The sequence below is a fragment of the Sceloporus undulatus genome, chromosome 11 (genome assembly GCF_019175285.1).
Source record: "Sceloporus undulatus isolate JIND9_A2432 ecotype Alabama chromosome 11, SceUnd_v1.1, whole genome shotgun sequence".
Lineage (NCBI taxonomy): Eukaryota > Metazoa > Chordata > Lepidosauria > Squamata > Phrynosomatidae > Sceloporus > Sceloporus undulatus.
Genome location: NC_056532.1, coordinates 5,099,308 through 5,113,026, shown reverse-complemented (window position 1 = coordinate 5,113,026; position 13,719 = coordinate 5,099,308). Strand labels below are relative to the sequence as shown.

The 13,719-nt window shown below is 45.7% G+C and overlaps 1 protein-coding gene across 2 annotated transcripts in view; it reads right to left on the bottom strand.

Annotated features, from left to right (window-relative positions):
• The window catches only part of CLTC (clathrin heavy chain), a 59,402-nt gene that overhangs the window by 2,680 nt on the left and 43,003 nt on the right, over positions 1-13,719 (bottom strand). The window contains exons 20-31 of one of the 2 annotated variants that reach the window (XM_042442399.1): positions 13,499-13,682; positions 12,421-12,613; positions 10,389-10,546; positions 9,017-9,181; positions 8,335-8,442; positions 8,041-8,208; positions 7,266-7,415; positions 6,393-6,524; positions 6,040-6,150; positions 5,383-5,553; positions 4,863-5,084; positions 233-308 (exon numbers count right to left, since the gene is read on the bottom strand). In XM_042442399.1, coding sequence (XP_042298333.1) covers positions 233-308; positions 4,863-5,084; positions 5,383-5,553; positions 6,040-6,150; positions 6,393-6,524; positions 7,266-7,415; positions 8,041-8,208; positions 8,335-8,442; positions 9,017-9,181; positions 10,389-10,546; positions 12,421-12,613; positions 13,499-13,682 — 1,838 coding nt within the window. Of the gene's footprint in view, positions 1-232; positions 309-2,396; positions 3,434-4,862; positions 5,085-5,382; positions 5,554-6,039; positions 6,151-6,392; positions 6,525-7,265; positions 7,416-8,040; positions 8,209-8,334; positions 8,443-9,016; positions 9,182-10,388; positions 10,547-12,420; positions 12,614-13,498; positions 13,683-13,719 lie in introns of those variants that run through there. The other variant, XM_042442400.1, reaches the window with a different exon arrangement.

Genomic DNA, 13,719 nt, shown 5'->3' with positions numbered 1-13,719 from the left:
GACATCTCTTTATCAACGTGAAGTTGAAGGCTTTCATAGCCGGCATCCATAGTTCTTTGTGGGTTTTTTGGGATTATGCGTCCATGTTCTAGAAGAGTTAGTTCCTGATGTTTCGCCAGCATCTGTGGCTGGCATATCTTCAGAGATTCTTTGAAGATGCCAGCCACAGATGCTGGCAAAATGTCCTCCGCCCACAAGAGTATCCATCACATGGCGTGTCACATGCCATTACCATAAACGATGGGCTGCGTCTCCGTCGCTTGCTCTTCCTCTTTCCTCAGGGATTCAGAGGCATCTAGCTTGTCCACCTAGGAAGACAGAACCACCCTAGAAATCAGGTCAAGCAGCACCATAACTTTGCTCCAAATCCTATTATGGTTTTCTGGCAGAGAAGTGGAAAAGCCTTCAACGGGCATGAAACGCAGTCAAAAGGAGACAACTGACAAAATGAGACCTTGGGAAGGGGTTCAAGGCAGGACTGCTACACAGGCATGTTGGGAGAAAGACCTTCCAAGAAGTTCAGTACAGATGGAACGGGACCTCTGGCATCGACCACTGAGTGGTTTCAAGCCATTTGTGAGTTGCCTGAGCCTAGCTTTGACCTTGCAAGGTAAACCATCCTGGAAAGATGGTACTCAGGTCACACACGGAGCCAACTCATACTACCAAACTGTCACACCCAAGAGCATAGCTTTGGAGAATTTGTCACGGCCATCCAACCACTTTGCTACACCTTGAAGGCTAACTCCTGCTACCTGTCACTGAATACTTCTGGTAAAGGTACCTTGATTTGGTTGAAGGGAGAAGGTCTGGGGCGTACTGTGAAGTCCTGCCAAATGTGAATGACCGATTCTGAAACCACACCAAGGTTTCAAGCTCTGGTCTTCCCAGACCTAAATTAAACATGTTGTTGGTTTTTTTTAAAGCATCCGCTTTACTGGCATGGTTTCATTTAAGAGGATACCAGCTTGCTATTCGTACCTAAGGTTCCTCACAAATTTGTGAACATATAATCCAGAATCGAAAGTTGCCTTTTGTACACTAGGAGGGTATATAACACTGCATTACAGGGTGCTAAAGGACAGAAAAATCCACACTTCTCAGCAATAGTTTTCTCCCTCTGTCCTTGACTAATCCCAGGCCAAGTGGAGATGTCCGGAGAAACACTTAATAAGAAAATATTTAGCGTTCGAGGACCACTGCAAAAACCTCCAATAGCTGATATGCTACAGACACACCAGTCTTGCATAAATGGGAGGAGACATGTTATCTCCTGTGATACACACCTTTTGGAGGTTACTCGGGTATAAGGAGCCCAATCTGGCTAGGAACGGGCATTTTTGGCTTCGTCCGCACTGCGGAAACCAGTGCAGTTTGGCACCGTTTTGACTGCCATGGCTCAAAGCTATGGAATCATGAGCATTGTAGTTTGTTGTGGCGCCAGGGCTCTCGGACAGAGAAATCTAAATGTCTCACGAAACCCCAGTTCCTAGACTCCATGGCATGGCACCACGGCAGTTAAAGTAGTGTCAAACAGTGTGGATGAAGCCTTGGTGTCTGTGCAAGTGGAAGTATTGCTAGATGGAACCCTCTCTGGACCAAGTCAGCAATGCTGGTCCTTCAAAACCACTCAGTGGTGGCTTCGGCATCTCATTTCCAAACAAAGCTCCCAAACCGAAGAGATCAGTTAACACACCAGCAAGTCGCCATATCCCACCCACCCTTTGCAAAGCCCTCCCAGTCTGTTTGGAGATTTGGGGGCGGGGGGACAGATTATGTATGATTTAGTGCTTGTGCTGGACAGCAGCTTGCGGTGCGGAAGAACCAGAAGAGCTCAGTCTTTGAGGCGCTGAAGCAGAGATCCAGACAGAGGAGTGTAAGCTAAGCAAAGAGGGAAGTCGCCACAGGGCTGGCCGAGCTTCCAGACCAGGCCGTTTTTAAAACTGCCAGTGTCAGGGTTTTACAATAATTATGTTTAGGTGGCTCATAAGAAACAATTCCATTAATGAATGCAAGCTTGTTTTTGAAAGAGGGAGGCCAAGAGAAGTTGCTTTTTTCCTTAAACCACACCGTTTGATGCCCTGCCGACAGGCTTGTTAAGCGCACGCAACTGTATATTTTGTTCTTTTTAAAAAAGGCTTTTCCACGGAGACTGCTATAAGCTGCAAAGAGGAGGGGGGGAAAAGTAAAACAAAAAGAGAAACCACATGCAGTCAATGTTGTAATTTTTTTTGTTGTCGGTGCTAGAGGTGCATGGAAAAAAGGCAAAAGAACTGAAGCAAGGGGTGAGGTTGAAAGATGGCGCCCAGACAGGCTCCCCGCCCCGGTCCTCCCCCGTCCCCAAAATTCACGGCACGCAGCAGCCCCATCTCCCCTCCCCTCCCCAAGGCAATGCTTTGCAGCTTCAGGGAAAAGTGAGATGTTCATCACAATGACCGTCGGACATGCTCAGTTCAAGAAAGCAAACACTGCAGTTCTTTTTACCTTTTTTTCACACCACACTTGTACTGTCTGGACTGACTAGCTGCTGAAGGACTTCGGGGACGGCTTTGAGATTTAAAACAGAGTCCAGGTTCGGGTCTGACTCCCGTGGCTTTGGAGGGAATCGGGGACCAAATCTGCAAACCAAAGGCTGAGCATTGTCGCAGCCAAACGTCCACGAACCCTCATTTTTCATTTGGGAGCCAAGGGTCTTTCTGCAGCCCATCTTGGCTCAAGCGAAATGCCAGAACTTTCTGGGTTTTTTAAAATGTTGGTTTCGTGCGTGGAATTAACCACAAGATCCTAGAATAAGAAACTGGCTTCGGTTAGGGAAGCGGACAAAACAGCCAGCTAGAACCTTTAAGAACCTGTCGTGTGCTGAAATGCGTCGGAAGAGTCCTTAAGCAGCTAGTGAGTTGGGGTTTTTTTTGGCTTTTCCTACTGTCAGCGAGACGCATTAGTAAGACTTGAGAGATCAAGTACTGGATCACAGTCTTCTCCAGGGAGGAAACCAAAAACGTGAAGCGAAAAACCAAATTGCTGCCCCGCTGCACATTTCTTTTGGGGAAGGAGGGGGATTTGCTGTTAAAGGACAGCAAAACAGTCCGTCAAGCGATTACTTTGGCATCTCTTGGGGACAAAGTTTAAACGTTTCAGAGCCTCTCTTCAAACTGTGATCCAACTGACCTCTTCCGACCTTCCTGGAGAGTATAGTATATTAGCCAATTAGTGTCTACTTTTTGGTCCTAGAGCTAAGACTATGGTTTTAACTTGCAGAGGCTTTAGTGAGAGTTTGGTCAGGGGCGGGCGGGCAGAAAGCAAGTAGCAGCAGTGTAGTAAAGGTAGGAAGGAGAGAGAGAGAAAAAAAACTCATGCAGATATCCTTAGACTTAGGCCTCCAGACTTAAAGATGGAAAGAATCAACTTTCACCTTTTCCTTTATTGTATCAACCTGCAAAGGAATTCAGAAGGTGCAGCTTAGAGGACAAAAAAACACCACCAAACTCCATTATTGAGCATTTTTTGAATCAAGAGTAAGGGAAGGAGGAAATGTTAAGTCCCAAATGGATGCTACCAGCTGCTAAAAGGCCAAATCAGGTCATTATTATAATCCAGGGCTGACTGAATATATTGAAATCATAAAAGTATATCATGCAGAATACTGCGGATCGGCTAAAAACGAATGTCATTAAACTGCAAGTGACTTTCAACCTGAGAACTCCCCAGTACTGACAGTCACCAACATGGCGAATGCAAGAAACACAGTACCATATCAGTACTGTGAAGGTCCAGTTCCACCTTCGCCACAGCCGCAAAGGCTTTCTTCCAGAAGCGAAGGCCTTCTTCACACTTCCGAAACCTGACAGGTTACTCGGATTGCGTGAAGCCCTTCGACTGCCTCAAAGACAAACGCTATCACAAACAAGGTGGAAGTGGTGAGCATGGGTTATAGGCTTCCTGAAGGCATCATCTGAGATCAGTCCGGTAGATCAGTACCACTCTAAAAGTGGCAGTCCCTGGACTGGTGCCAGTCTCTGAGCCATTGGTTGGTATTTCTTGAAGAGTTTCCATCACATATATAAATGATTGTAGCCAGTGGGCACAAATATGGGTCTGGTCCCTGGTACATATGGAGGGGGGGATAGCTGCCAGTCCCTCACATCAGATAACGTGAGATGCACTATAGTACATGACAAGGCTTTTTATAGCAAGACCAACTAGAAATGAGCCAACTGGGTAAGGGAGACAGTAATACTAATGGTTAGACATCCCCCACTGTTGTCAAAATTGTTACAACAAGCGTCTGAATGACACTAAATGATCCACATTAGATAGAAACCTGTCTTTTTCTAAGGACTTCAGCTCTGAAATGTTGGTTCCCACAGGGAGGATGCTGACTATTAGCTACTGACATCACAGCAACTGCCAAGACAAGGGGATGCAGTAAAGAGATGGCTATTTTTAAAGGTTTTGTCTCAGGAATGAACCTTCCCAATCTACTACTCTTAGACAAAGCTTCAGATTATACTGGGCACAACTTGGTCCTGCTAGACCTACGTTCCTAAAAGCACCTCCCTTTAAAGGTCACAGATCAAAATGTGTGCTCCTGTCACGGCAGTGGAAAACAAGGTAAGAAACTGGACACCATGCTGTCCGTGTCACAACACTATTATTCACAGAAGTCCCAATGACAGCCTGATCTGAAAGCAGTCTCAGAAGAAACAAGGAGCAGCTGATGGGGACAGAGACAGACGTTCGAATTAAGGTCACGTGGGTGTTAGTAGCAACGTAACGCAACTGCTGTGGTTTGAAGAAGAATGGCACAGCAAGCCACTAGCAGGGAGGCCTTGGACGCCCTAAAGGGAATTGCCAGCCCTTACCTTGGTCAAGTACTCCTTCATGACCTGGATGAAGTAGGGCATGGCGAAGTCCATGATGTTGTGCCTCCAGGCAGTTTCCAAGACAACATCCGGCCGGAGAAGGTCATAGCAAGTGAAGAGGCAGGCTCCAAAACACTCCCTCTTGCCTTCCTGCAGGAACCACTGCAACAGCTCCTCCGCCAACTCTGTGTCTTTGGACTCTGAAGCATACTGCATAGCATCCTGGAAGGGAAAGGAAACAGGGAAGGAGATGCTAGAGAAAAGGTATATGTTGTTACTCCACTTGTCTAGGTCAGGCCTTAGAGAGCAAGGGGAGAATGGGAAGGAAAATAAGCAGTGCATGGAAGTGTGGGGATTGAGGTTGAAAGTATGAATCTCCTAATTGGGAAAACTATGCACCAAAAATTAAGAAAAGACATGGTACCCACTCTCAACTCCCCGAGTGTCTGCTGTCTTTGATGTGAGGGCAGCTCCTTAACCACTCAGTGTGAAGGCTACACAAACCCTTTTCCTCCGCTACCTTGTATAGCCTGTCTTTCTTGCAGAGTTCCACACTTTGTTTCCAGCGGTTGTTGCCTTTGAAAAGATATGCAGCGATCCTCCTAAACTCGATCAGTTCATGCTTCTCCAGGCGCTGAGCAAGGGAAATGTTGTCAAAGTTGTCGTAGGCATCTATCGATGTCCTGAGAGCCTGAGGGAGGCAGAAAGATATAGTCAATGTTTTAAAATCAGAGATGGACCCACATGCAGGCTGTGGATGGCATGTGGCCCTGCCCTCATTTTGCTGGGCCTGCTGTCCTCACCACCAAAAGCATGTCAAATTTCCTCCTTATCTTTCTTTTTGAGACACTTGTTATTTTCAACCCTGTAGTTTTGCAGGAAAACACTCTGGCACACTCTGGAACCATAGAGTGCTGCTTCAATTTCCATATTAGCAGCAAAACAGGAGGTAATGTACCCCTGGAAGCTCAATGTGCCAGCTTTAAATGCTTATTTAATACCAATAAAACAGCCCAGCTCCTAAGCCAGGATTTGGTGATGCTCCCCATTTGTCTCCCCCACCTGCCATGTGAGAAGGTAGCTTCAAGTCAACCTTGCACTAAGACATTTGATGCAGGGAGACAGACACAGGGTCTAGTATCCAGAGAAACCCCTTTATCCTGAAACAAATTTCTACCTGATAGTCTTCCTCCGTAATGAAGAGATTGTTGAGAGATTCATTCACGGCTTTGTTATTATGGTTCTGAACTGAACGCAAGTAGGGCTTTACCAGTGGCAGCTGTTTTACCTGGTGGTAGAGATGAAGCACAGTCAGTATACGTCTTGACAAAAGGAACTAAGGTTCTCAAGTAGGTGGGAAGAAACTAAATAGCAAGCCCGAAACAGGTTTTGCATCTCAAAATACAGGTGACTGTGTTACATTCCCTGACAAGGCCAGACACTAAATAGGAGTGATGTCAAGTACCTTCAGAAATTTCCTTACAACAAAGTGAGTGGAGAAAAACCTCTCCTCTCAACAAGAGTTCCTACCTTGCTAAAGAAGTTGACCGCACGGGTATGGTCAAGTCGGGGAGAGAGCACCATTAGCAAGTCATTGAGCAGCAGTGGTTTAAACTCCAAATAGAACTGGATTGCTTTGTAATAGAGCTCCACGTTGGCCACCTGTGAGAAGAAAAAGACAAGGTGAATCGGCCCCACCTCCTGTGCACTTCTTTGCCCATGTGTGGCTACCACACTATATCAGCAGTCTGTGAAAATTCATCTTCTACATTGATCTACATCCACATGTAGATGTAAAGGGGGTCCCAAAGGTAAAAAGAGTGATAACCGCTGCACTACATCATAATGTCTAACTCTTGCCCAAAAGAATTCTGTGCTCCACTCTGTGCTTTGCAGCAGGGCAGGTTTGCACTCTACTGACAAATAAACATGATTTATTCATTCAAACATACAGTTTGAGAAAAGCACGCTGAACACTAAAGCTTTTGACAGTCAAAACTCAGCCCAAATACTACAGGCTTAACATCAAGCAACTGAAGTTTCCACAATTTTTCTTTTAGTAAAAAATAAGATAGACAACAGAAAGATCCATTATCACACCCCTCAAGTAAAAGCTGTATGTTGAAAGGGCCCTGTAAAGCAGTGCTGTCTAAAACAACAAACTATGAACATTCCTCTTAACGCGTTTCACGTCTGACACAGACGACGGGGGGAAATGCAAGCTGCAAGATAAAGTGATGGTTCAAAACCAAGCCCACTCCTTGCCCATGGTCAGAAAATCTTTTACAATCAAATTAACAGTTCAACAAAATGCACAGTAGACAATGAGCTAAAGAGAACCACTGAGGCACTTTTCACACTCCAGCAGAAATGCGAAGGAAGAAAACTTGCAGGAGACGATACCTTAGTAATGATGTCCTTGAACTGCCCTTCCTTCCAGGCATCTGTTGGGTGGTTCATCATGGTGATGATGGCGTTGTCATATTCTTCATATTTGTCATACAGAAAGACTAACTCACCCCAAAGATGGGCCTGTTCTGCTGCCCGTAACACCTACAAGGAACCAGAGAAGCCACACCTGTGAATTATGGTTTTGAAACGGCCCAACTGCTCTCTTTTCTCAGATGGAGACCCAGCTAATCCTGCATCTGCTTCTAGCTAACTTCATCTGGAAAAACTCCAGAGACAATCTTCCTCGTTTCTCCTGGCCATCTGGAAATGAGAAGAGCCTAATGTGGAAACGTTCCATTCTGAACTAGCAGGGCTAACAACTGCTAGAGACCCATCCTCCATGAGTTGTATGGCTGGATCCCCTACTATTTACTGTGCTTCTGGATTTCACATGAGAATGATGAGGTGCATGAAACATCTGCTCTACTCGACCCTGAAACCACCAGCTGATGCACAACCAGTTTCATTGAGTATTCCCCTTAAGCAAGTGTGCGGGAAGTTCACCCCACAGGCCAGCCCAACTCTTTGAGGACACTTTTACTACCCCCTGATGTGATGCCTCAAAGAGGCCGGAATAATTTGGACAGTGATTTTTCCATGGGGAAAAAATGTCCCGACAACACTCCCTCCTTCATATCTTCTAAAAGCACTCCCTCCATCCCACCAAACTGATGGAAATTAACCTAAAATCAAACAGTGGTGACACTGCATGGAAGAAAAAGGCTACCTTAGGAATGTTGACTCGTGACCAAAACAACTCCAAGTGCTCCCTCATCTTCTGTGGCTTGAACTTGGAGTAGAGGATGGCCAATTCTGTGAACATCCCCATGTGGGCACGCTCCAGGCCCAATGCAGCTTCCAACATGGTTATCAACTCTTCAAAATAGCCACGGTCCTTTGGGAGAGAGGGAGAAGATGACGCTAAAATTACAACAGCAGCTCCTCATTCCACCATCCCATTCCAAAGCCAAGCCCCACAAGTACACCTTCATGTACAAGAGTGGGTCCTTTTGGCCATTACCTGATAATAGTTGATGAGCTCCTCCAGTTCGTCTGCATGGACGACAATGTGAAGGCCGCACATCTGGGCCAGACGGAACTCTTTCCCATCCACACACGCAAAGCAAACCTGGAATGTTTAAGATTAAAGAGGGGTTTTGTTCAGAAAAACTGGAAAAGCTGGAGCCACCTTCCTGCCCAATCTAGCACAGCGAGGAAAAAAAACCTGGTCTAGTATTACTATCAAGCTCACAAAGTAATTTTTTTTAATGGAATACATCAATTTCATTGGATTTTCATCCCAACCTTCTTCTAAGGAGCTCAGGATAGCTAACAGAGGTTCCCTCCACTTACTCGTTTTATCATTGCTACCAAGCTAGGGGAGACTGGCCCAAAGCGACCTAGTGGGATTCGTGGCCCAATGGTGATTTGAACCCTGGTCACAGCCCAGGACACCAAACTACTTTGCCAATCTGACCAGAAACCAACCTCATTCAGGATCCTGTTTCTAACAGACATCATTGGAGGTATACAGGCTGGCACTCCCAACTGCCCCAACGTCCGTATAACTATTCTGCGTTACACAGGACTGTGTTCTGTACAGCGATTTCTTCTAATATGACTCGATTTGCCAAGTTCCCTTTCAGAAGGCCACTTAAGATGCAAAGGATAAGTACTAATTCTATACGCAGGGAAAAGCTCACCTCTTTCCAGGTTCGGGTGCTGTTGGCTTTCCGCGCCCCGTCGACAGCTGCCTGATATTCTCCAAGATGAACCAATGTGGAAGCCAAACGGCCAAAGTTGGAGACGTTGTTGTAGAGGAGTTTGGCTGCGTCATACATCTTTTCTTCATAGCAACGGTCACCAACCTATGGAGCCAAATGTTAATTTTGTTTACTTCCTTTTTCATACAGTCAGCTGCTGAGCTCACACATTTCCATGGCTGCCTTAAAAGCATTTCATCATTGAAATACAGCTTAAAAATAACTGTGAACAAATGATATAAATCCTACCCTCATCCTCTGGCAGCATCACTACTGGCCATGCTGGCTTTGGAGGATGGGAACTACAGTCTAACTCAATGGTTCTTAAGCTATCTGATGTGAGCAATTATTATTTTCCCAATGTGTCAGGGACTGGTACTACATTTATGCCCATTAGCTACTACAGTTTCTCTCTGACCTGGAAACTCACAAATTTCTCATAGACTGGCACCAGTCCATGGATCACCACTCTTGAGTAACCCTAATTCTAGCAAAACACCTGGTCGATGCAGGAGTAGCAACAGCTACTGTTGTTTTGTTCTTTCTGGTGAACTCAACAGGGACCAACACCAATCCATAAAATTACCACTTTCAAGCTTCACTGGTCTAACTCATCTGGTTGGGGAAGGCTGGCACAGACGCTTCATTATTCGAATGCATACAGACCAACTATACTTTATAAAAAGTTACAGTTCACTTGTTAAGACTTCTAATTACATCTGAGTTTGTAGCTTCAGGTTTTTGTTATTTCCACCCTTCTTCCCAGGAGTCCTTCTTCTTCCCAACAGCCCTGAGAGGCAGAATAAGCTGAAGATCATCCAAGCTGGCCCCGATCATCTCATGAATGTTGTGGCTGAGCTAAGGTACAAACCTAGTCTATTCAAACAACTAGAATCATAGAATCGTAGAGTTGGAAGAGAGCACAAGGGCCATCCAGTCCAACCCCCTGCCATGCAGGAACTCTCAATCAAAACATCCCTATTGACAGATGGCCATCCAGCCTCTGTTTAAAGACCTCCAAGGAACTCCGCCACTCTTTAAACAGAGGCTGGATGGCAATCTGTCAGGGATGCTGTGACACCATGCAACACACTTATAAAAGGTATACTGTGTCCAAGATCACTGTGATAATGAGCACTGCTCCTCCTGCTAAACTGAGCATCTAAAAGCGGATGCACAGGCATGCATGGGCGCACACAGATTTTGAGGGTGGGACTGTCATTTCCCCATCCAAGCCCTGCAGGAGGGACTAACACAAAGGCAAGCAAAGCCACCGATAGCGCACATTAAAACCCATAAGAGAAACACTCACTTGCTGAATATGGGCATTGTTAGGTCCATTGATGAATTCCTCCAGCTCGGCCAAACGGTTTGTTTTTGCCAGAGCAAAAATCAGTTCCGTCTCCACGTAAGACTCCCGGGCCTTCCTGCGTGCCATCTGCAAGTACTTCACCAGCTCTTCCCAGTTTCCTAGGTAGGTAGAGGAACAACAACCACCACCAAAAAGAGAAAAAAGGGAGAGAAAAAAGGAAACAAAGAGGCTCACGGTCACATTATGTGAACAATCTGTGGGTTGTTCGGTTCATATACTGCGAAATAGAGGGCTCTTTAGCTTGACAGCCATTATTTCAAAAGCAGCCTCAAATGCGACTGGCATCCCGAATGACAAATGCCTCTGGTTAAAACAAAAACAAAAACAGGGAGGGGAAAGGGTTTGCACAACATCCCAGCATGTGCGACGTTGGCAAAGGGGCCACAAGTGTCCCGATTAATTCCTACGGAGGCTTGGGCTGTGTGCGGAGTTCTATCAGAGCCAAACAGTTGCTCATTCTTGCTGAACGGAACACAGGCTTCCCAAAAAAACTGGGGAGAGAAGGGGGGGAAACCGGGTCAGCCAAACAATCCGCTCCTTTGTCATCTGCCCTTACACTGAGTGAGTCTGTCCACACATCTGGGATGGGATAAATGCTCTTTACATGCACTCGGGTCCCTTGCAAGGAGGAGGAAGGTGGCTACTAATCTGACCCACAACATACATCACCAGCACAGGTTTCAAAGTGGGACTGTGAACAAGTAAGGGGGAGGAATCCCTTCTCCCAGTTAGAGGTTTCCTTAGAAAGGGGGTTAAATAGAGAATAAAGCAATAGTATGCTGGAACAAGGAAGGATTTTGTTTAGAGCGCTAGAGCTCTTTCACCCTTCCATCTTTGAGCTCCAACTGGAAGGGGAGAGGAAAACAACAAGGAAAGGAGGCCAAAAACAAAAGGAATCCTTTAACAAAAATGGTGGTTGTTGCATTTTTGCTATGAAGGCAACAGAGGAAGTCTCCCCATGTGCAACAGTAACACCCCCACTTGGCAAAGGTTTAAGTGCTCCTTTTTGCCAACCCAGGTGAAAACCTGACAAGATCTGTAGCTGCAACAGCCAGTTTTCCCCCATTGCTCTCCTATCTTTCCCATTTGTCACAGCAGAACACAACATGAGGATTGAAAACCATTTCCAGACATACCTTGCCGCCACCACCCCAGCATTGCTGGGGTCAGAAAGAGCTAAACAAGCCTAGGACCATACCCAGGTATAAGTAAAACACTGGGTTGTTTCAGGGTTAGCAATAAATGCATGTGTGATTTCTATACACAACAGCCAATGGTTTAATTTTATCCTCTGCATGCTTTTGAGCAAGTTCAGCGTTGTTTTTTATTAGCACTTCCAGGGCTGTTCTACTCTTGTTCTCAGTGTCTTGTGCAACATCATCCCAACAGCTCTGTGCAATTCTTACTCGAGAAAACCTAATAGAGAAGCAGGATTGATAAACCAAACCGAAGACCCACCTGGCCCTATCTGCCCAGTGTCCCCCACAATGGCCCATAAAATAGGTGCCCACAAACAGGACTGGAGGGAAATCATCAGGGTTCGGCTCATGTTCAACAGAATATTGAGTTATTCCAGGCCATTTTGGTTGAACTTTTCAGAAGCTCTGGTAAGACCAGGAAGGGGAGAAAATAAAGCGGAAAGAAGAGAAACGGAAAGAGTAGTTTGGAGGGGAGGATTACAACACCTGACCCATAAAAATATGACTGGATGCTGTTTAGACAGCACCTATATAAGGTCCTTTCTATCAACATGAAGAACAGCACAGACTGTTATCTAAGCAAGCTGCTGATTTTGCTACAGCCACTGTACTGCAATTGTGCTCACCATCATGAACACTGCTATAAGATTAAAAGTTTCAAAGCATGTCAAATTTAAGATATTCCCATTGTGCAATTCTTCTCTTAGATTTGCAAGGGCCCAGAAAGGCTATTAAAAAATATGAGCAGGAGATGAATAGTCCCAGAGCCCTACCGCTGGCATTGGCAGCCTGAACAACTTCCATGTAAGAAGAAGGGTCATCCGCTTTGATGTAGGAATCAATGGCTTCCTTGACCATCCCTTTCTGAAGCTGAGCTTTGGCGAGCTGACTCCACACGGCGGGCTCATTGCAGCGCTCGGCAAACTCATAGGCCCGGTCCAGGTTTCCAATGTGCTCGATCAACACCTGGAAAGGAAAAAAGGGGGGTGGTGAGCATTGATACTATCGGGTTCTTGGGGGGGGGGGGGCTTTAGGCAAATGGTACAAAGAGGTAATTCTAAAAACATATGGCTAGGACTGAGTGAGTTACAGAGGCTTGTACATCTCAAATGAACAAAGCACAGGGAAGAGAATATTGCAAGCACTGTCCTTAGGCAAGGCATTCCAAGTAAGTTCATATAGGTTCGTAAGAGACACACAATTCTCAATCCCCCTCTAATCATTTTAGATACCATGCTCAGTGAGGATGCTAATGTTCACGTTATGGACCAATCCTGTTGGCTTCCCAAATAATATGAAGAACAGAGTGAGGATCATAGGCTGGTGTCATATGGAGCGCAGCCCAGAAGTGCATGGGGTATTCTGAATGAGACTGTGGAGAAGATCTGGGGCAAGTCTAATTAAAGCACTTATTTCTCCATCTTCCAAGAAGTTGTTAGTCTACACCTCCCAGAATCCTAGAAAGTAAGGTCCTAACAACTTTTGGTGACCCAAGTTTGGGAACCACTGGGTAAAATGCAAGAGTGCTGCTCCTCATGCCAGCTTTATCAGCTACAGAAAAGGGCTGGTTTGAGAATGTGACTGTTCTGCGCTCAGATTTACAAAAGGACAAGCAAACCCCTCCAAGCTCCGAAGAAAGAGAAGTTTGGGTAAGCAAAGTGAAGACACAGCTTCTGACTTTTTAGAAAAAGTGTTAAGTGACAAGTTTGACTGTTTCCATCATGTTTGCAAGGATGGAAGTGAAACTTTGTCAAAATTTCAGAACTGGGACACAGAGCAACCCCAGCTTTCTCCCTCTGTTGTATGAAGAGCATCTCCCCATGGTTCAAACACATAGACCACCAATATTACCTGCACTGCTGATGTGTTGACATCAAACTTCCTGAAGATAGCAAAAGCCTCCTCGAAAAGCTCATTGCTGATAGCAATGTTGGCAATATCTGGAGCATCATAGTTGTCCAGGCGATTGATATACTCCATGACACGGGTACGGTCCGCCTTGATCGCAGTTAGAATGAGGAGGTTCTGCAGATTCCTAAAAGAAATAAGCAAACGGGTAGCAATCACTCACT